At 40.8% G+C, this 22,880-nt stretch overlaps 2 protein-coding genes across 3 annotated transcripts in view; one reads left to right on the top strand and one right to left on the bottom strand.

Moving 5' to 3' along the window:
- LOC120499333 (ethanolaminephosphotransferase 1-like) overlaps positions 1 to 2,424 on the bottom strand; it is a 55,173-nt gene extending 52,749 nt beyond the window's left edge. The window contains exon 1 of the mRNA XM_039703052.1: positions 2,324 to 2,424. Coding sequence (XP_039558986.1) covers positions 2,324 to 2,380 — 57 coding nt within the window. The 5' untranslated portion in view covers positions 2,381 to 2,424. The remainder of the gene's footprint in view (positions 1 to 2,323) is intronic.
- Positions 2,425 to 8,665: 6,241 nt separating this feature from the next.
- SPIDR (scaffold protein involved in DNA repair) overlaps positions 8,666 to 22,880 on the top strand; it is a 195,889-nt gene continuing 181,674 nt past the window's right edge. For both annotated transcript variants that reach the window (XR_005626834.1, XM_039702841.1), the window contains exons 1-5: positions 8,666 to 8,773; positions 16,072 to 16,227; positions 17,134 to 17,212; positions 18,712 to 18,897; positions 21,504 to 21,661. Coding sequence is in view for 1 of the 2 variants with exons in the window: in XM_039702841.1 (XP_039558775.1) it covers positions 8,759 to 8,773; positions 16,072 to 16,227; positions 17,134 to 17,212; positions 18,712 to 18,897; positions 21,504 to 21,661 (594 nt within the window). In the remaining variant the exon portion in view is untranslated. The remainder of the gene's footprint in view (positions 8,774 to 16,071; positions 16,228 to 17,133; positions 17,213 to 18,711; positions 18,898 to 21,503; positions 21,662 to 22,880) is intronic.

Here is a 22,880-nt window from a genome sequence, read left to right as displayed (position 1 = left end):
GTATGGAGTACATTAAGTCACTGATAGTACCATGAGAACAATGCTGCAGTGTGATGTACAACAGAGATGGATGCCACTAAATCTACAGTGTTTTAGCTCAGTATTGAATGTATGCTCACATATCCTTTCAGAGATTACCTAGTTATTCACAGGGCCAATGCGCACATCCCTCCACACTACCCCACAACTGGGTCACCAGGAAACAGGGCAGAAATAGCCAGGAGGTTGTGAGTAGAAGCAACCCATGTGTGCTGGGCACAGTGATCAGAGTTTAGCACCTGTTGAGCAGGCACAAAGGAGGCAGCAATCTCCTCCAAGGACTGGGAAGGACCAGGATGCAGCAAGGCCCTAGGCTGAAGGGGAAGAGATGGCAGCCAGAGGGCAACAGGAGGTTGAAGAGCATGTGTCAGGCCTGGGAAGTGGTGAGAACAAAGCTGTGGTTGTGGCAGCCCTAGGTACAGGAGAGCTAAGGACATGAGATTGTGGTAATGATTAGCATCTCCTTGCTGCATCCCTCCTGTATTTTTGGAGTACTTTAAATCACTGTGAGCAGCATTTAGGAATAGGTCCTCCTGCAACCTGGAGCACCAGAAAAATGGTGCAGATACCTGACCAGCTCAGCAGCACCAGCCTCATGTAGCTGTACTTCTCTGTGTGAAGCACATGCCATTTGGATTTATTTCCAAGATATCCCATTCCCAAGTCACCTCAGGTAAAAGAAAACAATTTGATTTCATCTTTCTAAAGCCTGCACTTACTAGGATTTTTTTCAGAACACAGTAGAACAGATGCTTCTTAAGTATCTGCGTTGGCTGATTCTTGTACTTAAGAAAATTACCCTACATAGTTTCTTTGCAATGCTCTTGAGAAACCAATATATTCAAATTAAATGATTTGATATGTGATTCTGTCTTTTGGTAATAATTTGTCCTGTGAATCATAAGTATGGCACAATGATTACAGGTTTTTTAAAGAATGTTGTTTTGATTATTCTTCATCTGCACTTGCTTGAAGTTATTTTCATTCAAGTGATAATAAAGAATGTAATACAAGTGTTCCCGTATTTGTACTATGAACTCAATTCAGGAAAGTTACTTAAATAACGACGTCCATTTATCCTAAAAGTGTTTTTTTTTTTTCCTCCTGATCTCAGTCAAGACTGCAGCTCTACCATTCAAGCATAGACCTGTGCAACTCACGCCCTGTGGCCAGAAGCAGCTTGCAGAATGTTTTATCACACTCACATCGGAGACACACAAACAGGTTGGTACATTTTAATTAGCTTCTGTGCATAACAAGTTCCTAGGAAGCAACCTGGAGAACACTCTCGAAGCCACACTTCCTCCACCTTCATTCCTGCTGAGGTGAACAAGCAGAGCTGCTGGCCCAGGGAACGGAAGGGCTTGATAGGAACCAGGAAAAGCTGAACACCCTGGCTGGAGCACAGCCTGGGAAGGCACACGGTAAGAGCAAGAGGGCAAGAATATTTGGGAGCATGGTGTAGGGACTGCTTTGGCAAACTGAACATAAAATAAAAGGCTGGGTGTTGTGCTGGTAGAAGCTGGTATGCCACTCCTGCTTTTCACGAGGAAAGAGGTGAGAGTGTGTGAACAGGGTGGCATGGCTCATTTCAGACACCTGCACTGCAACTGGCACAAACCTGGATGATCCCCATACTGCATCCCCCGCAACTCCTAAGTCCATGATATAACCCTGCTAAATTCAAATATCTAATGATTCACCCATTTACCAGGATTCTGCATGCCGGCTATTTGCAAACATGAGGTTTTGATCAAATTATTTAAAGTAAGTTTTTCTTTCCCCCCCTCTGCCGGCTTTCTTAATTATTTCTCAAAGCCAGAGCATTCCTGTGTCCGAAGGCTTTGCAGACAGCCAGACAAGCAGCATCAACGCGTGCTTTCTTACAGAAACACCGCATGCCTCCAAAACCACGCTGCTCCAAAACGGGCACAGCTTTTACAGACCTTGATACTCACTCAAAACCCAGTTCACTCTGGCTCCACCGCGACCTGCCGCCCCGCGAACACCCCCCTCCTGCCCAGGGCACGCACTCCATCAGAGCCGGGCGGGCACAGGTGGAGGTGCGGGACATCCCCCTGCGGCACAGGTGGAGGTGCGGGACATCCCCCTGCGGGCACAGGTGGAGCCCTGCGGACCCTCCGGCAGCGGAGGGATGGCCCGGCCGGCCGGGGCCGCATTTCCAGCGGGGCTGGGACCTAGCTGCCCAAAGCGGAGCGCTCCGGAGCCGAGATGTGACCCGGGTGGGACCGGCCGCCCTCCCGGCCCCGGGGCTGCCCCGTACCTTGTAGTGTCGGAAGCCGTGCAGCTGCCGGCCGCTCACATACCGCCACCGCCACATCGCCGCCCCGCGCCGCGCCGGCAGCCAGGCACGGAGCGATGGAGCGATGGGAGGACGGACGAGGGAGGCGGCGGGGCCGGGGGCGGGCGCAGGGCGGCTCCCCGGCCGCGCCCCGCGGGCTGGACCTGCCCCCGGCTCCGGGCATCCGCGCCGGGGCTGCCCGCGGGGCCGGCTCCCGGGCGGCTCCCAGGACGCTGCGGTGCCCGCCTGCCAACAGGGTGTGTGTCACACCCGTAACGGCCTCACGGCACCCAGGCACGTCGCAGAATCACCTCCAAACTCTTTTTCTCGCTGCGGGTCTGTTAAAGATGCCGTATTTACGGGAGGACGCGCCCGTGAAGTCGCTGTACAAAACAATGCTGAGTAACAAATGAAAAACATGTCAAGTAACACTACCCAAACAATGTTAAGTGCCGTGTTTCGGAAACAAGTGACACCGAGGATTAAGGCTTATCTTTGCATTCCAACAATAATCTGAGTTTTGTATCTTGTTATTGCACCTGCACTGGAGCCTGCCACACCACATCAGTCAGCAGTGCGCTCTGTGCCTCCTGATTTCAGGGAAGTGAGGCACTGGGATAGGCAAAAAAACCCCCCAAACAACAAAATACCTGGAAAACATCAGGAGTAATGTTTCAGCCGCAAACATATTTCAGCATATGGCATAACACCTTGTGTTACCTTTGCTGTGTGCTACTGGGAGAGAGAGATGAAATCATACACGTCAGGGTCTGAGATTTTTATGGACCAAATGGAATCTATCCAGAAAGCAAATCAATTAAAATCCATTACTTGCACCCCACGAGGCATCTCATATCTTGTGAGAGTCAGTGTTATTTTACAAACTGGGCAGGTTTGATAGGAATTATGCACAAGTTATGATCGTTAAGTGCAAACTGTATGCAATGGTTCTTGTTCTGTATTATTAATTACACATTAATCAATTGAGATGTGCTTACACCTGCATTCTGCTTCCAGCAGCAGCAGCTGAACTTCTGCTCTTGAATACAACCCAGAATTTTAATACTCAGCATCAGGTTACTGAGCTAAAAGCTTGATATGAGTTAAGAAAGCTAAGGTGCATGAACTTTAGTTCATGAGCCAACTCTAATTTTAATCAGTGTTCATAGCCTGAATTTTGATTTGGGATCCCCTTCATTGTCATTATCACATTTTTAAATTGTGTTATGCTATTGAATTAATTTACAAGGGTACATAAGAAAAGATTCACAACCTGTACTGTACTAATTGCAGCTTTTTAGTGCTAGTTACTAAAACAGGCCAAAGCATTTTAGAATTATCATTTTCACTTCTTAACTCTAACCTTAGAAGCCTCAAACATGAATGTTGCTGTCCTATTGCAAAGGTTTCCTACCTTCTCGGTGATTTCCATGAGCAGCTCCTCACAGCACTGACTCCTTCTTCTCAGCACAGCCCATCTCACCTCTCAACCAGCCAACCTGCTCTTTTATAATACCCCTCTTAATTGGATCCAGCTGTGGCCTATTACAGGCAGGCTTGTTCTTCATTCTTGATAATTAGCACAGCTGTAACTCTTTAGGGGTGAGATTACTTTCACCACTATCTCTAGTCTCCTGCCTTCTATCTATCCACACATGAAAGCAGAAATTTGTCTGAACAACTATTAGGAATATGATGGACAGTAGTAGAAAAGGTGTTTGCTTTTCTGAAAGGTAGAAGGTAGACCAAAAAAAAGAATTTTTTCTCTTTGCAGGCTTCTGGATTTATGTATATAGATACAGAAGATGCATAGATATAGCAGACAAAGAATACAAGTTTTTTTCCCCTATTCTGTCAAAACTATTTTGGTGATAAATGAAACACAAAAACCCCCTCAAATCCTTATAAATACTCCACTAAACAGGAAATGTCAAAGACTGCCTACATATGAAAATGCAATTGCTTGAACTTCAGCATGTTCCATGCCTGCTAATGAGCGCATCAAAGGAGGCAGCATAAGTTATACTAAAGAGCAGGAAACAGTCTGGTGAATAAGTATGGAATATCACAGAGCAAGCTGAGACACAAGTAGCATGGGGTTTGAGAATACTTTGGAAATTATACTGATCTGCGAGCTGTTGATTTAAGGAATTTCCTCGGTTGAGGCATCAGGGTTCATATGAATAGTTGGCCTTTAAGACAACACACACAGACTAGCCAAGCTCAGCAATCCAAGCTCAGGCCATGTGTTTTACTGCTACACTGTGCTGTCTCCATGCATATCAGAATGGTAGGCAAATAGATGAGGGCTCAGGATGGCCCAGAATAAATGATAAATACATTACACCCACATATATATATATAGTAAATAATAAACAAATAACCAAATAAATCCTTGGGTTTCATTCTTCTCTCTCTGTTATAAGTTATAGTAATAAATTAATAATGAGGGAGCTTCTCAGATAGGGAAGACTGCCTAGTATGGCAACTTTGATTTTTAATAATTTATTGTGTCTTGTTTATTCCCCACCTTAAAGCTGTGTGCTATGCAATAGCCTTTATCTAGAAAGCATCTAATAGCACATTCCTGCCTACTTCAAGAAATGAAAAAAAGTAGAAAGAAGTCACATAGAGAGCAAATCTAAAATGATTTAGATGCCAAAGCAGTAGAAGAAGGGAAGAAGGAACTAATATATTACTCTACTCACTCTTTAACATACCATTCTCCCTTGGGCAAGGCATTTTTCAGGAACAGTGTTTGTAAAATCTTCAACACAAGGGTACACCACAGTCACGAATAGGCTAAAGTAGTATTAGTACTAGGCCTAAAAGAGGAAATTCAATATTCGGAGTTACTAAAATTTATAAAGTTCAGAGTTATCAGCCCCTCAGTAATTTTAAAATCTTGTTGAATTTAATTAAGAGGAAAAACTTTCATGGCAGTAAACTGGTCTAATGATTGAAGGTTAAAATATGTCACTTTTCTCCAGCTCTGAATATGGGCCTGCATTTTTTTCTCAGCAGCTACAGCCAAAAGAGAGTACTTTTATGACAGATGTTCAGTCTCAGATTGGAAAATATTATTTTATTTGCACTAACCCCATTAAACTACAGAGGCATCTCATAAAAAGTAGGCAAATATGTTTCCCAAATGTTACTGTCTGCCAGAAAGTTATGCACTCATACTTTTATAGCACTGACACAGAGAAATAGCAGGAGATGACAAAAATGTCAGCCACTGCAAGATGCCAGGGGAGCACTTGGAGCTGGGATGCTGGGATGCTCCAGCTTAGGCTCAGTGAGCAGCCAGGACACTCCAGGGGCTGGAGCCCCTCACATCTTTCTGACCCAGGGGCAAGGGCTGCTAAAGAGATGCTTGCTGGGTGTGCCGATTCATTTAAAACCTGGTTTTGCTTTTGATTCTTAAATGATCAGCTATTAATTTTTAATTTGTGTGAATGTTAGAAATTGACTCTTTGATCCACTGCAATCTGGCATCCCCTGAGGGGTTTTGTGGGGGTTTTTTTCGCCGTTTCTTCCACAGTTTACAGCTCGCCTCAGCATAGTGATGCACTGTACTGTGAAACAGTACCATTTAATTTAAAGTGGAACTGACATCATAGCTTGAGGATTAAAAAGATTTAAGTGTTTCATGTTATTTCCTAAAAAAAAAAAAAAACAAACAAAAAACTTAGAAAGCCTGGAATAATCAAACTGCAACACAGTCTGCAGAAGAAAATGTTATTTTGGATCTAGACTGTGATAAAAAAAAAAAAAACAAAAAAAACACTTAGCCTGGAATAATCAAACTGCAACACAGTCTGCAGAAGAAAATGTTATTTTGGATCTAGACTGTGATCTGTTTAGCCTAGGCCTTTGGATCACCTCTTGCCTGACAAACTCAGAAAAACCTATCTGACCCTGAAAGACAGACTCTAAAATATTTGATGAGTTTTTCCTCACCTACTTCATCCTAGTTCAGTATGTGGGATACTTGTGACTTTTAAGACTTTCCTGAAGAAAGGACTCAAACCAAAAACCTTTTTATGTGTTTGAATTTGACACTGTCTGTACCACACTTTGTACACTGGAAAGCTTTTAAAGCTCTAACTTAATGCTCTGTAAGAGGAAATGAATCCATAAACCCATATTAGAATGAAGGACAGGCACATTCAATCAATAGAAACAAGTGCTCCAAACTTCAGTAATTTAAGCTTTCTTACCTTTAACTCTTCTGTGTAAAATACATTTTGTTTCTTTGAAAAAGTTCTTTCTACATGTGGATTAAGGAACATTGGTGCAATCAACAGTACCACCAACAAATAAAGTCCCTTTTTTTCTGGATTTCACTAAAGAAATAAATTTTTATTCCTAACAGAAATTTTACTGTTTTCATAGAATTTTCATGCAACAAAAATACAAAAAGTACACCATTTCTTAATGTTCCCTGAGCAGCAGTAGATTTGATCTCGAGTGCAAATACAGTCAATCAGTATATCAGATAAAACAATGGACTCAAACCATTATTTAAGCCCGTGAAAACACAGATATGCTTGTATATGTAGTTGAAAAACCAGTTCATTAAAAAATGACCAATTGTGTTATTACTTCCAAAATATAATGCACACAAATTTTTAACTGTCTTGAAAAAGAATGTAGCAGTATTATGAAATTTCAGCTTTTGTCAAGGAGCCTGGCTTTTATTAATCTTCCTTCACATTATTTCTAATAATGAAATTGGGACATTATTTTTTAAAAAGCCGCGACTCTGTTTTAGTTCCTGTGGTTTTCTCATATGCTTCCTCTACTTCGATGTCATTTCAGTACTTGTTTGTGAAAAACATGCAAACAAACAAAAAAAATCTATAGATGGGGTCACCTTCTTGGGATTCTACAGAAGTAAGTTCCTCCCAGGTTTGAGCACCTTGGAATTCTTGGAAAGAGTTTATGTACAGAAAAAATACACTCACTAAAGTAGACCAGACTTCTGTGGTCCATTTCTCTGTGGTTTATCTCTAACATAAGATTGTTTAGCTAATCAGTGTAATAACATACATTTAAAAGAAAAAAATCTACCTTGAGGATATATAATAGAATTAATTTGTCAGTCTGGTAATTTCAGAAGAAATACTGCAAATTTTTGGAAGGATGAGAACCCAGTGCTTTTAATTCTGTTTTGAACATAAAAATCAAAGGCAGTATGGGGTTTGGATGATGATGTTTCTGCCTCTTCTGTTTGCAAAATTCACTTTAATTAGAGGCAGTTTTATAAAGGGAATGCCAGACGGATGTTTGCCATAGGGTGCTTTGGGAAAACTACAAACTGAACTATAGACGGATATATGTAATTAGGGCTCAACAACAAAAATGCAGTCATGTAGTACCTTCTATCAAAATCTAAGTACTTTATAAATTCTAATCAAGCTATGAGATACAACTGCCTTATTTTACAAGATTGTTTATTATTACTTGTGTTTAACAGCAGCACTAACAACCAAGGTGACCTTGTCAAGAACATACTATAAGCAATATAAAAATAACCTATCTGTACTTTTTCTGTCAGTGTTTCCACTTGCACCAGTAAAACATTTGCAGAGGTGATCAGCTTTTTTTCCTTCTGTTAGCTGCAACTTATTTTATGGAAGACAACGTCCATGCAAAGCAGTTCTAATTCCAAGTCAACATCTTGGCACTGACATTACCCTTTTTGCCAGTACATTTATCGGCTTATTTTTTGTTTAGGAAGTTAAAAAAAAAAAAAATCTTATTTTAATGGCGTAACAGCAAATGTATTTTGCATCAAGCACCTTGTGTTTTGACGTGACTTGCTTAGGTATCTATCCAGTGTTTCCATCCCTGTGCTTCCTTTCCTTGTGGCGCTAAACACTCGTTTCAGATTTACTTCTGAGTGAATCCGGGTATCCCGAAGGATGCATGAGCGACCTTGGCTATCACGAAGGACGCAGCGGCGAAACCCAGGCTGAAAAACTCAGAGAAGGGCAGAGCTCAGACATCGCGCTCCGCACCGCGCCCTCAAACACCAGCCCTGCCAGCTCCGCCCGTGCCAGGGCAGAGAACAGACAACCCAGCTGGCGGCTGCCGCCTCGCTCGCGGCACCCCCAGCTCCGCCTGGGGCCTCGGGGCAGCCGGGCAGGGAAGGCAGGAGGGACGCGGGGGCAGCACGGGCGTTTCCCGCCGGGAAATGCCCCCAGCTCCCGAGGCGCGCTCCCGCCGCAGCGCCCCGCCCTTCCGGGAACCCCGCCCTGCCCCTGACGTCACCCTGCTCTGCCCAATCACAAGCCGCGGCCCCGGCGGCGCCAAAGCTATAAAGGGCGGGCGCGGGCCGGGGGTTCCCTCGGCCCCGCCCCCGGTGCTCCCCCGCCACGTGACCGGGGACGCGGCGCCGCGCCGGGGGCGATGCCTGGCGGGAAGGTACCGGCGGCGGCGGGACGGGAGGAGAAGGGGCTCGGCCGCGGTGCTGGATGCTCCCTGGCCGCCGCGCTGTGCCCTCGCTGCCCTTTCATATCCGGCCCGAAGGCGGTGCTTGTGTTGGGGACCCGCCACGCTGGAACGCGGGCGGGAGCCCGGGCCCTTCCCCGCGTTCCCGCTGTGCGCGGTTGTGCAGCGCTGGCAGTGGGATCCATCCTGGCACCGCTGCACCGAGGGTGGCGGGGAGCTCGGCCTTCCTACTTGGCAGGCGGGGGAAAAGTGCAGGGAGAGTAAAACTTGAGAGGAAAAGAGAATTGTGGGAATTGGCCGGGATTGATACTGTTTTGAGCAGCTTCGCTTCCTTGTCTGGGTGTGGAGGGAGGAGAAGCGCCCCGTGCTGTTTTCCTGTCCCTTTGCTTTGGTCATTTGCTTGGTCCTTTGGATGTTCCCCGCAGAGGAGCAGTTAGGATGTGCTGGCTCTGATGTGCTTAGGCTAATATAGATATACCGCTGAAAGACGGACTGCAAGTGTTGTTTGATGTGTAGAGCTGACAAATGACAGATCTAGTTCCTAAGGAATTTTTTCTATACTGGTGTGCATGTTCAGCCACTTTTTAAATATAAGCACATTTAAAAGAAAGTTTAAAGGAAGAAAAAGTCAACAGCTTGAAAAAAGCCTACAAAAAAAAGGTTCAAAATAGCCTACTGCACTTCACGTAAATTAACCTGTAAATTGACACTACACGTATTTTTTTTCTCAAAGGTTTTGCGTTCTTGCCTAGTGAGAAAATGCAAAATTAATTGAAACAGGATTTAACCAATTCTTGTTGCAATGTGGCAACAGCCTGTGATAATCTTAAGTCCTTTTGCTGACAAAGATAATGTTCCTTGATGAATGAAAACTTATACTGATCAAGGGGAAATAGAGCACTTGCTGACTGTTAATTAAATTGATTAAAAATCCATGCCAATCTAGAAGTAACAAAAATGTGCGATACTGTTATTGTATCCTAGCCATTTTGGATAACTTAATTTTGTGTAAGCTTTTCTAAAATATTTCTGCTTTAACTGCTTTCATAGATTGCAGATTTCTCTCTACTTGGTACTAGTTAATACAAAGTATACTTCAGTAGTATTCTTATTACATAAGAGTTGGGGTTTTTTTTCCAATGTAAGCATATAGTAATTTATATTCTTGCTTTTAAAAGGACGTGTAGGTTAAAAAATCCTGACATTCAAATGGTAATCTTATATATGTCAGTGTAAGTCATTGAGGATAGTCTTTTATCTAGTATAGTAAGCCTACAAAAAAAAGGTTCAAAATAGCCTACTGCACTTCACGTAAATTAACCTGTAAATTGACACTACACGTATTTTTTTTCTCAAAGGTTTTGCGTTCTTGCCTAGTGAGAAAATGCACAATTAATTAAATCCTGAAACAGGATTTAACCAATTCTTGTTGCAATGTGGCAACAGCCTGTGATAATCTTAAGTCCTTTTGCTGACAAAGATAATGTTCCTTGATGAATGAAAACTTATACTGATCAAGGGGAAATAGAGCACTTGCTGACTGTTAATTAAATTGATTAAAAATCCATGCCAATCTAGAAGTAACAAAAATGTGCGATACTGTTATTGTATCCTAGCCATTTTGGATAACTTAATTTTGTGTAAGCTTTTCTAAAATATTTCTGCTTTAACTGCTTTCATAGATTGCAGATTTCTCTCTACTTGGTACTAGTTAATACAAAGTATACTTCAGTAGTATTCTTATTACATAAGAGTTGGTTTTTCTTTTCCAATGTAAGCATATAGTAATTTATATTCTTGCTTTTAAAAGGACGTGTAGGTTAAAAAATCCTGACATTCAAATGGTAATCTTATATATGTCAGTGTAAGTCATTGAGGATAGTCTTTTATCTAGTATAGTAAAAATCATGAACACAAAGAAAGGTTTTGAAAGAGTGTTTTAAAATTTTGGTCTCGCACATCGATAGCAATGGGGAAATTATTTTAGGATTTTAATTTGGTTTTAGTATTTCTTTACCATGAGAGTAGAAGAAGGTATAGTATGGCAGGTTATAATTGCTGTCATTAACTGTGATTCTACAGCATCTATTTTTTTATGAATGATTACAGCTTGATGAGATCCTTTCTAGGGACCACACATGTCCTTGTGAGTCATCTTTGGAAAATATGCATACTGATTTTCACAGGAGTAAAAAAATAATCTTCACTGGAATAAAATACAAACCATGACTTTAAGTCTGTGACCTTTATTTGAATGCTCACTTGAGAGTTTAAAATGCAAGGATTAAATTAGAATTAGAACTTTACTTTTAATCTAGGCACTAAAAACAGTAGTTACACTTTTAACTCAGTATCATGGAATGGCTCTTTGCTGAAAGTGTGGTGCTTGTTGTCAAATTTGTACTCTCTTGAAATTGGACTTTTGAAGGCCAGCACAAGCTGAAGTGTTTTAGTTGGAGTATTTTCCTGTGAAACTGATGACAACAAAGGTGAAAGATGAGGATGGCTGTTGATCAGTGTTGGATATTTGTGTACTTTTATGTGATTGCTCCCATCAGTTTTTTTTTAAAAAACATTAAAAGTCTCTGGCAACTAGAGCTGTGATTTTCAATACTTTTTAATTCTACTCTGTTCAGGAAGACTGTAACAGTTGTATTTTAATAATTCTGACTGATGTTTAAGTGACATGACTAATTTTTGGATTTGAAAGCCAGTAGCAGGAATAGTTCATGTAATGAAATGTTTTATCATTGGTTTTCTCCTTCAGCTTATGTTGCTTTTTGTGCTAGAGAAGGTGATGTGTCAAAGAAATGCCACTTGCACATGAGGTAGATAATATATTGGGTCATGTGTTCCTGGGAGCTCTTCCTGTGGTTTCTGAAGCAGCCCCAAAGAAGTGGGATTGTCTGGAATGCAAAGGGTGTGTACTGAGTAGCCTTTGAGTATATGGTCCCAGTGACTTTATGTAGGGTGTTTCTGGGTAACAAGTCTTGGGCATAAGTAACCTCACAGATTGGTTGAGTGGAGATGTTCTAGGTAGGAATATCTATTTAAAAGTCAAATCCAACACTCCAGCCCTGTACTTGCTGTTGTGTAATCCCTATGCATTCTCAGGGTTTTTTCAGAGTGTGCCTTCCTTTTCCTCACACATGCACCCATGTAGGCTGACTTACCTTAATCTCACTGGAAATAACTAAAGGAGTAATGGGGTGAGGTTGCTTGCTGTGCACTTCATGAGGAGGGCTTGGTCCTAATTCCACTAATGCCAACAGGAGTAGCTCAGGTTTTTTTCACTCATTTAGAAGAAACTGCAATGCTTTTGGGAGCAGAGGTCAAGGCAATTGTTATATGAGGTAGCCATCTTAGCCTTCCCCTTTTTAACTCAAAATTTCAGAGGTCATGTTTTGGCTTCTGACACCTTATGCAATTTACAAGGTTCTTTGTCTGACTCTGTTTTGTAATAAATCTTAATTTTGTGATGTACGGCAGGTCTACATGCTCTAGCTCTTTTGAGCCTGATTCAGTGATTTTTATTTTTTTTTTTTTATTCCAGTACCTTGATTCTGGACACTTCGTGCATTCTTCAGTAAATTACACAAGTTATTTTTTGTGTGCCCCATTTTTATTTCAGATTAAAAGAAAAAGTTTATTAACTTTGTGACTCAAGATTAAAAGAACTCACATTTGTTGCTGCATTTCTTTGGGAACAGCACAGCCTTTAGATTAGTTTCATTATAAATATTTATTCTTGAGAAGTAAGCTTCTTAAAATGTTAGTTTCTCTGCTGCCATGTAGCAGGCTGGAGCAGAAGCAAAGAGCCCTTAAAACTTGCCATTTCTGCATGCCAGCAGATGTATTGCTGTGACAGAGGTCCTTGGACACTGCCCCTCTGTGCCAAGGTGGCTTTGCAGGGGAAGGGTGATGGTGCTGTCCCCAGCATTGGCACTGTTCCCATCTTATCTGAAGGCAAAGAGCCAAACAGGCCCTGCAGGCTGCTCCCAGGCCCTCTCAGTAATTGTGGACTGAAGCTCTAGGTCTAGTTTCTTGAATTCACATCAAACATTTATATGGAGAGATTTAAATTGACAAGGAGTTTGGGATGGGGTAATTGGCTCTGAGGTTTTTTTTGTTTGCTTTTTTCCCCCAGTTTTTTTAAGATGATCTTGGATGTGGGAAATGGTGGCAATGTATTTCTATTAAAAATATGGAACTCAAAGCCATTGCTGTCAGTATCAACAATCATAAGTCTTTCTCTTTTGTTTCCTTCCAAGTGGAGTCTGCCAGAATTTGCAGTAGCTGAGGAATATCTCATGTGAAGGGTGTATTTCTGTACTTTCTTGGTTTGGGACTTGGGGGAATGTTTTCAGGTATTCTCAGTGATTGTAGTGGCTATAAATTTCTGTGTGGTGGTAGCAGGAACTCTCAGATTTTTCTTGAATCTGAGGAGCAGGATGCATGGTGAAACAAAGAGCTAATTAACCAGAGCTGTCCACAGCACTGATGGTTCTTCAGGTTGTAATTAAGCTGCCATGGTGTCAAGCAGCTGCTGGACTGGTCCCACTGATCCTTGTATCCTTTCTTGTGCTGCTGCACCAGCTGTAGGTAACAAGTGCTTCTTCTGAAAGAAGTTTTCTGTCAGTTTGGTTTATCATTGCTGTGACTGCACAGAGTCTGGTGAGTGCCAAGTGCTCAGAAAGAAGGGGAAGAGGGGGCTCCAGTGGTTTCTGGTTTGTCAAGGAACCACGTGTCCTGAAACAGGTCTCTAGTGCTGCTCTGAAAACCTGAGCAGCCCTGCCTTTAGTCAGGCTAAGGAAGTGCAGGGTTAAATAAAACTCTTCTGCTCTAAAGTCATCAATTATGAAAAGTCTTCTTGCCTGTCACAGCCATGACTGTCTAGTACACTGAATTTCAGTTGTTTAAAAGTCACTTCTAGTACAACTTTAGCTTGCATTCTAAATAGAAGTGTAACCATCTAAGCATAAACCTAGCTATTTGTTCTACTCAGTTTGCTTTTTAAACCTTATTGGCTGTAAGCATGTCTTTTCTATTTCCACCCTAACCCTTCTTACTTAGGGAGAGGGAGTTAACATGTAGCTTTTATACTGCAGATTTTTATATGGTGTCCCCTTCCCAAATCTTGGCAATTGTGCAGCAATGGCTGTCTCAGCTGCCATGTTCTACTGTTCATCCCCTGCCTCTTATGTCATGCTCTTTCTTTCCTGTGTTGGTATTGGACAGCACTGAGAAATTGTGGTTTGCTGTCTGTCAACAAATGTCATGATTTTAAGAATAATATGAATGAGAAGCTTAACAGAGTAAGCTTCTGTGCTTATTAAGCTTGCTAACAATAGAAGTATATTACAAAACCCTTTTCATGCAACTTTGTGCATGCAATTATGTGCATTTATTTTCGCTTATTTGCAATCATTTCTGCTTTTAACTGACCATCTGAAGTAGTGTCCTGTTGCAAGTTATGGTGCTGCTGTTGGCACAGATGTGTTCCTCAAAACTGGAGCATCCCATTCAAAAATAAGCTTTAACATGAACTGTATTTGATACTGTAAGTCTTTGTCTGCAAAATATATCTCGTAAAATCTTCTAGAAGATACAAAACCAGGCATGTAAGCAAGACTCCCAGCACTGACTAAGGTTAAAAACCATCACAAGCACTTGCCAAGAGGACAGCCCAATGCAGAGGTTCCTGTCTAAGCGCTGTGGAAATCGAGGCTTGGGCCAGCATCTTCACTGGGAGGGAAGCAGCATTTAAATTCTGTGTCGTAATGTTAACCTTTCTTGTTAAACTGCTGTAGTCTCCTTACCTGACATCGTGTCCTTACCAAAGCCCTGTTGATTCTGGATTTAATACCATGTCAGATTCAAGATTGTACCTTTCATATATCTGTGGGAGTAGTGATGGGGACAGTATGACTTTGGTGATAATGAGTAGGTGCTTTGAGGTGTAAATACCCCCGGCAGTTTTAGAAGAGGCTCTTAGCAGGGTCAGTTAGCATCAGTGGAAACTGCAAAGTGCATTTGTTTTGCTCTGAATTCTTACTGTGCACAGCAGGACTGTGTGACTGGAGGGGTGAAGTAAGACGCTGCTCACTGTACGCTTCTGCAAACTGCTTGTTTCGTTCTCAAGAGCACTGAAAAAACCCTATGGAAAACAAATATGTATTGCTATGTACAAAATGGACAAAAAGTGCCAAATGCTTGTGCTCTCAGGCACGTGGTGTGATTCTTGGGTCAGTGCAGGGCCAGGAGTTGGGCTTCTGTGATGCTTGTGGGTCCCTTCCAACTCAGAATATTTATTTTATGATTCCACACTACTTTTGTTGTTGTGCATATGTTTGGCATGTATCCTACAGTCCTGATTGACCAGCCTGGCAGAAAATGTGTGCTGATTAACTTAACTTTGGAGTAATAATTTTTTGTAGGCAGGAACTGCAGTTGCTTGAGAGAAGGCATATCAGAAGAAGACAGATGTAGTTAGATGATACAGTCAGTGCTTTCTAAGATAAATTTCAGTAGCACTGTAGGATAAGATGTTTATCGTGCTCAAGTTCAATTTCTATGTGTAAACTGGTGTTGAATCTGAGAGATAGCTTTGGATGTGATAACAGGCAATGCTCTCATCTTCAGCTATTTTCAGAAGTCACAATCTCTTGCATGAAATTAGCACTGGATGCTAATCAGCATCCTGTTTCGTGACTTATCTATTGCTCCAAATGACTTCTGGCATCCCGTATAAGGGGAAGGCAACCTTTTTGGTGGGGAAATGGATGTGAAAATAAGTAATTCCTACAGCTGAAAGAGCTTGGGGTGGTTTTTTTTAGTTGATTGGTTATTTTTAGTGGTCAACTGTAAGTGATACCTAGTGTGACCTGCATAAACAAAATTAAAGCACATTAAATATGACTTTGAAGGCATTATTTAGTTAAAGTGTATTTTAGTGACCTGTTCCTGTGTAACATAATATTTTCAGCTTCACTGGGAAGCTATCAGGTGTTATGAGATGTAACTTAGACCAACAGAAAGTGTACTTATAAAAAAATTTAATTTTCCCCTGACCTTGGTGGTGGTGTTAGTATCTAGAGCTGCATAAAAGATGCTTGCAAATGTTTGAGACTTTTTTCTTCCTTGAGCTCATTAAAAATGGGAATTTGTAAACATTCAGAAAATACTAGGGGAAATCTAGAGTAAGTAAATTTAACTTGAAATTGATTATGTCTACACTGTGTTTTTAATGGGTTTGTTTTTCCTTTCTGTAGCGGAAGAGACTTTGGAATGCAGAACGCACACCATTCCCAGATGAGACACCCCTAGGTCTGAAAAAATCAAATCTCAGGACATCAGTGTCTGCTACATCGATTTCCAATGCGTGGCTTAGGTGTGGGGATGGTTTTGAGAGCACTTCAGTGCTGGAGGTAAAATGCTGCCTTAGTGGTGTAACAAAGAGATGGAAACTGACAGTGAATTTCCATGCTCGAGTAAATAATAAGATGTTGCCTTTTCTTTTGGTGTTGTTTCCAAACTAACAGCATGCTGTTGCCACTGTCAAAATAGATAGAAAATGGAAAGCACAGTTACATAAGGACATTGTCTTGACTTGTTAGTGTAACTTGCAGAGCATATGTTAGTATGTTATGTTCTAGATAGCACTCGTCACTTAGAAAATTTCAGTAATACACTGAAGGATGCAAAAGTAATTTGATTTTTGGGATGGAGTGCTATATTTCCTAAAAAATATGGAACAAAACTGCTGTAGTTTGCATCTGAAGATTTTTTTGGCTAGACCTAAAGAATGTGTTTGTAATAGTAAATTAAGTGTAGAAAATCCTGCTCGATCAGTCAGATCTGAATGAAGAGTATTTTGTGCTGGCCCAAGCTGCTTTTCTGTTTCTTCCTCTGGCACTGAGCAGTCACAGTGTTGCATATCTTATGGGATATAGCAAAATCAGAGACAGGGCAACCAAGTAATTCTTTCTGTAACTTTTAAAGAGGACACATGCTTTATCAAGCATGTTGTTACTGCCCACTTTTGACATTTTAGTGCTGAAAATACTGGCTCCTGTTCTTCTCAAGAGTCATGTATGATTTCTGTCATAGTCACAGAAAGTTTGTATTTTCCAAATCTATGAAAATTCAGATTTTTTTACTATTCTTATGCTTTAATACTTCAGTATATTACAGTCTTGTAAAAGATTTTACATTTAATTTGAAATTGTTCTGCTAAGCTTTGGTATGTGAGTAACAACAGCTTTGAATATATTGATACATGTTAAAATTATTTTTAATGTCCTAGTGATTAAATCTGTCTCTTTTTAATATAGTCCCAGAGGCCTTCTAATAAGAAATCCAGGATTAAGAAACGTCTTGGACCACTGTTAACATCTGCTGAAAGTGCATCTAGTATGTTTTGATTGTTTCATGAGACTATTGTTACTTTATTTTGTTCTGTATTGGGATAGAAGTTGGCTCAAAATACTGGTTGCTTTCTTCTTCTGTTACTGTAATTAGAAGCTAATTTTGATAAGACACACACAGTCTCTCGCTGTTGTGGTGGGGCTCATCCATTCACCCATAGTGCCAGAAATTTATTCACAAAGCTGCAGGCTCTCAGCTATTGCTTTTGAAAAGGTGAAAGAAGCATCACTAATGCTGTATATGGTGTGTATTATAAAAGGGATGGGATATTTTAATCCTTCACATTTTATTAGTAGGGAATGAAAAATAGCCCTTAGCTGTATAGATTGAAAGTGAAATTATTCTGTCGTCTTCTAGACAGGCAAGCAGGCATGAGAGCACACATATTTTGTAAATATGAGCAATAGGTAGCAAATCAGAGTTTTATCATCCTCCTGCTTTTGCAATTTTCTGTATGCCCCCAAGTTGCTTACTATTGGCATTTTAAAAAAAAAGAACTGTAGTCAGAATAAAGAGCAGGAGGATTTACTGACTCTTTCTAGTTCTTTCCCTTTTTTTTTCAGCCCAGGGGAAAGGAAAGAAAGAGGGGGTGGTATTTTTCAGTCTCTATTTCTGCTTGCTCCAACAGCTGTGCTGCTTCTGTTGGATGCAAGTAGGTGACCTACTGGGCACTTTTTTTTACCTTTTGGGGTTCTAGCTTTTCTGGCTTTCTAAGAAGAACCTCTCTGTGTTGCAGGAGGAAATGTGGTGGTGTTTACTCTTCTGGGCCCTTCTGCCTGATTCCAAACCCCAGTAATTATCTAAATTCCCACTTACTTATAACATTTTAGAAGTGGTAGGAAATGGAAAAATTTGCCTTCCTAGTTCTGTATGCTCCATGCTAAGCATAAATCCTTTTCTCCTTGCTTTTATGATTAAAAATAATGTAGAAATATATTTTAATCAAAATGTCTTCAAAAACACACCAGCTTTGCAACACCTGAGAAGTTGTTTGTTTTTTTTCCTGAAAAAAACTGAAAGAAAACTGAAGAGTAATCTCTACTGATGGAATACTTTTATTCCTGTGTTACTCATTGGATATTCATAGAGCTCCAAAACCCAGAATTCTAAGGACAGTCTTTCTTTAAACCACTCAGCATTTTACAAGGGTACATGTGGGGGAGTGGAGGAGTGTTAGGACTGTGTGGGGGGGGTCTAAATGTCAGACAGTCATGACTTGTCCTCACACTGCTGAAGGACATAGTGGTAGCCTCATTGTATAAAATGAAATGTTAGCATTTATTGTGGAGAACTAAACTGAAAATAATGCATGTATGAATAAGAAAATACATGTGAGTTAATGCTTCAGTATTAATCTCTGATGCCTAGTAACAGAATTTATAATATTGCCCTTTAAAAATAGTACAGTTTAATTTTTAATACTTTTAAATTTAACAAAACTGTGTTTATGTAGCAGTCTAACACTTTGCAATGCTTTTTCATAGGAGCTGCTGCTGCTGAAAGCTCTAAGGAAGCTGAGGACATAATATGGACCTCTAGTGGCAGTGATTTTTCAGATGATGGAAAGAAAACGTTGATTCCAAGGTTGGACAGCAAAAGAAGTGACACTTCCAAAGCAGAGGAATTGCCTAGCAGATGTGATTTATTATTAGAGGACAGAAGTAGTGAAGGTAAGTTCAAATGCAAGATTTAACAAGAAACCTTCTGTCAGTTTCAGTGCTGTAATGAAAATATTCTTGAGGGCATTCTGACAAAATGGCATGATCCATTCCTATTTTGGTTAGATCAGTTGCAGGGGTTTGTTTTTGTTTTTTGGGGTTTTTTCATAAATTTCATCTGGGTATAGAGTAAGCATTTACTATAAATTATGTACAAAACATTTAAACCTTGGAGTAAAGAAACACAATTTTCTGCATCTACTGACTAGATATGGCAGGCTTTGCAGCTGCTGATAGCATCATCTTCTGTGTCATCTATTTTCATTTCAGAACACAGTCTTCCTTGCTTCCCCTGTTAGCTGCACTATGTGAACAGACATGAGTTTTAGTTCTTAGAACTTCCTTTCTAATTAATGGACCAGGAAATGACAGAGGGGAGAGAAATTGATTAAAAAGTGCAGCTGAAGACAGAAAAATTATATGCTCTATTATAGAAGTAGTAATTGGGAGAATGTATAAGTTGCATTAGAGCTTGTTAGGAAGTCTTTACAACATAAAATAAGTTAGGTTAACTTTGTAGTACTTCAGCTAGATCTAAAATATTACAGTTAGACTGGATCCTGGATGTCTGGCAAAGCATTCAAATGCTGCTGTGAGCTGAGCAAATAGATTGACTGGTTGATGACTTTTTGTTTCATATGTGACACTGGTGAAATATGCTCCTTAGGTTTAAAACAAAAATGCAAAATCTTCCTCCTTTCATCTATATGACACTGTCATTGATATATCTGATGGCTATCTTTTGTCATTCCTAGTCCTTTTCTCCTTTTTGAAAAGGAAAGACTGTTCATTTTCTAAACTGCAATCTGTTGCTGAATAGGAATTTTTCTAACCTACCATTAATATAATTCACTTGTCCTCCTGCAAATATATCCTGCAGGCTTTAATATTTCTTTTCTTTTTTTTTAAGAGACAATACACAGACATATTTTTATGCTTATAAGATAGCAAAATTTGGTTTCTTTGTGTAATTGAGGAAACCTGATGTGTTATGTATCTGCTTAAAGGTTACTGAGAAAATCCAGTTGTCATGTTTTTCTGCTAAGCCAAAAATATCCTGAAAGCAGTGGGCAGTAAAAGAACTGTAATTTCCATGTTTTTTGAAGTAACCATGATATACACTAATTTTAGCATTATACCCAGTGTTGCCTCTATGTGTGTGTGCTTATAGAGGTACAGTTGTAGGTGTGGTGACAGTAGGGAAAAAGTATTTTTTAAAGGGATGTTCCCTTTCATGTGCAGTTCACTTTGAGTGTCAGTACTTGAGTGTGACAAAATGGATTGCCTTGTATTCATCAAGGAATTTATTCCAGTGTCACAAGTTGCATGCAACTTGTCCCACAGCTTCAAATGAAACCTCTTTGTGCTACCTGGTAGCTGATGTCTGTGTTTAAAATTTCTGATGAAGCTTCTTCATAGCCAGAAACAGAAATGCATTTGTGTGTGTGAAAGGAGGTAGCACTAAAGCTGTGTGTTTGTCTGGGTGACTTCAGAGTCTGAAAGGTCAATGTAGAAACTAGTATTTAGATTATAGTAGCACTGCCAAGTACAGAAGGTACTGCCACAGTTCCATGGGTATGTACAGATGCCTGGAGCATGGTGCAGGTGCTGCCTCTCCCCTGTACATGACTATTTCAGTGTCAGAAATAGGACATTTACAAAAGCAAAAAAGCAACCCCCCAAAAAGCTTTCATCCTTTCTCCTTCAAACATGCTCATTTATGCAAAACACGTTGAAATTATCTCTGTCAACACTTTGTGGCATTTGGACCTAAAGGATTGTGAGGGTGCTACTGCAGCTCAGGTTTCCATGCCCTTCAGTAGATCCTTAGAGTTACAAATGGAGTTGCATTAAATACCAGACGGTGCTGATGGTGGTAGAAAAAAGTTCTGCATTTCTGTCTGCATCTCTTTGTTTATTGACATTGCATTGAGAGTTTATTTGGTGCTTTTTTTATTTGTTGGCTTTTTACTTCCATCTTTTCTTATTCCTGTTCCTATTAATTTGTCCTCAACAATTCTCTCTTTGAAGTGCTTAGAGATTTGATTTGCAGACCTGTATATTTAGGCATGGTGTTTAGGAGGTGACCATTTCAACTAGCTTTTTTGTTCCTCTGTGAGGATTATCACTAATAGCAGATGTTAGTTAACATTGCTTAAGGCATTTGCTTAGAACAGTTAATTCTGAACAAGTACACATGGAAAATCCAATGCAGCTGGGCAAAAAAAACCCTTAACTAAACCAAGGAAAAATTAATAATAGTTAAACTAAAGAGAACATCCTACCTACCTGTGCAGTTAAATGTACTGCCTCTTTGCAGACAGGACACTTTTTTTTTTTTTGTATGTATGTGATTTTTATCCTTCCTCACAGAACTTCTTCAGCTAGTTGGATTTAGCCTTTATGAGACACAAAATACTTAAACACAAAGATCAGTTGAACATAGGTTGAAAAAAAAGTTGCAATTTTTCCCCCAAGTTCAGGATAGCTGTAGTATTACTCTGACTTTGTGCTTATGGTGATTAAGAAAAACTATTTTTACCAATCTTCTATTTTAGATGAATTGAAGCTTATTGAATGGGAGAAGGATACTGATTCCACCGATCAGTGCAATGGGTCAGAAAAAGAGGACAGCTCAGTAGAGATATCAGACTCGGACTCTTGCACAAATACTAATTCTCTGCCTGTCAAAGAGGAGAATGATGAGCTTTGTAAGGTGAGAAACTGTTCCAAATTTGAGGAAAAAAAAGCTGCTTCTGTAATTATGGAATGTATTCATATTTGTTTGCGTTTGAATTGGGGCAGTGTGAGAATTTTGCTTACCTTATCTTTTCAGAAGGAATTATGTACACAAGAATTTCAAGGCATTTTCTTTGACTGCCAAACCTCAAAACCAAGCAGTGCCTGTCACACAGAGCTTGGTAGTGTGGTCACTGAGTCACAGGATGACTGAGGTGGGAAGGCACGTCTGGAGAGTGCCTTGTCAAACCCCTCTACTCGCATCTGGGCAGCTGAAGCTTGCTGTGTCGGGTTTTGGTTTGGGTATTTCCAAGAGCATAGACTCCACAACTTCTCTGGGCAACATGTGCCAGTGCTTGGTCACCCTTGCAGTGGAGCAACTTGTTCTTATATTAAAATTTAATTTATTGTATGTCAATGTGTCTGCAAAAATTATCAGGTGGATGGGTTTCTCACCAGAGATGATCACCTCGACTCTGTACAGTCCCTGGCTGCTTGTGACAAGTTGGTGCCCAAATTTCCTGTAGTGTGGTGGGTGAGAGACCATTCCCTATTTCTCTTTAGTACTTTGAGACTGTGACTCTCTAAAAACCCAGATGTTGGGAATAGAGCATGGTGAGGTAAAGGAGTATGTGCAGGACTCCCTTTTCAGTGATGAGGATTGCAGAGTCCAGAGAGGGAAAGCAGTGAGAATGGAATATTACTGGCTAAGATATAGTAGCTTTTTTTTTTATTTATTTACTGCAGAAAATGTAAGTTTATTTATAAAGAAGCATGCTGTGTCAGCTATAGATCTTTATTTAGTATCTTACAGTGAACTGACCTGTGTGAAAAGACTTGAGATGTGATGGTACCTAGGCCACAGTAGCATTTGAAATGGGCTGCTTGGGGTCACTGTCCCTGGAGGTGTTCAGGCAAAGACTGGACGTGGTGCTTAGTGCCGTGGTCTGGGTGATGTGATGGTGGCGTTTGTTCAGAGGTTGGATTCGGTGATCTCGGAGGTCCTTTCCAACCTAACTGACCCTGTCACTCTGTGATTTCCCCTCTCTCGGTGCCGCACCAGGGAGCCCCGTGCCGGAATGTGGCGGAGAAGGCCCAGCCGGGGCGGGCAGAGCGGAGGTCACAGAGCTGTGACCCCCAGAGGGGCAGCCGGGGAAGGGGCAGCCCTGGCCTGGCAGCCGGGGAACATCGGCCGG

Source organism: Passer montanus, unplaced genomic scaffold (assembly GCF_014805655.1).
Source record: "Passer montanus isolate IOZ18808 unplaced genomic scaffold, ASM1480565v1 scaffold16, whole genome shotgun sequence".
Taxonomy (NCBI): Eukaryota; Metazoa; Chordata; class Aves; order Passeriformes; family Passeridae; genus Passer; species Passer montanus.
This window is presented reverse-complemented; position numbering and strand designations above follow the sequence as displayed.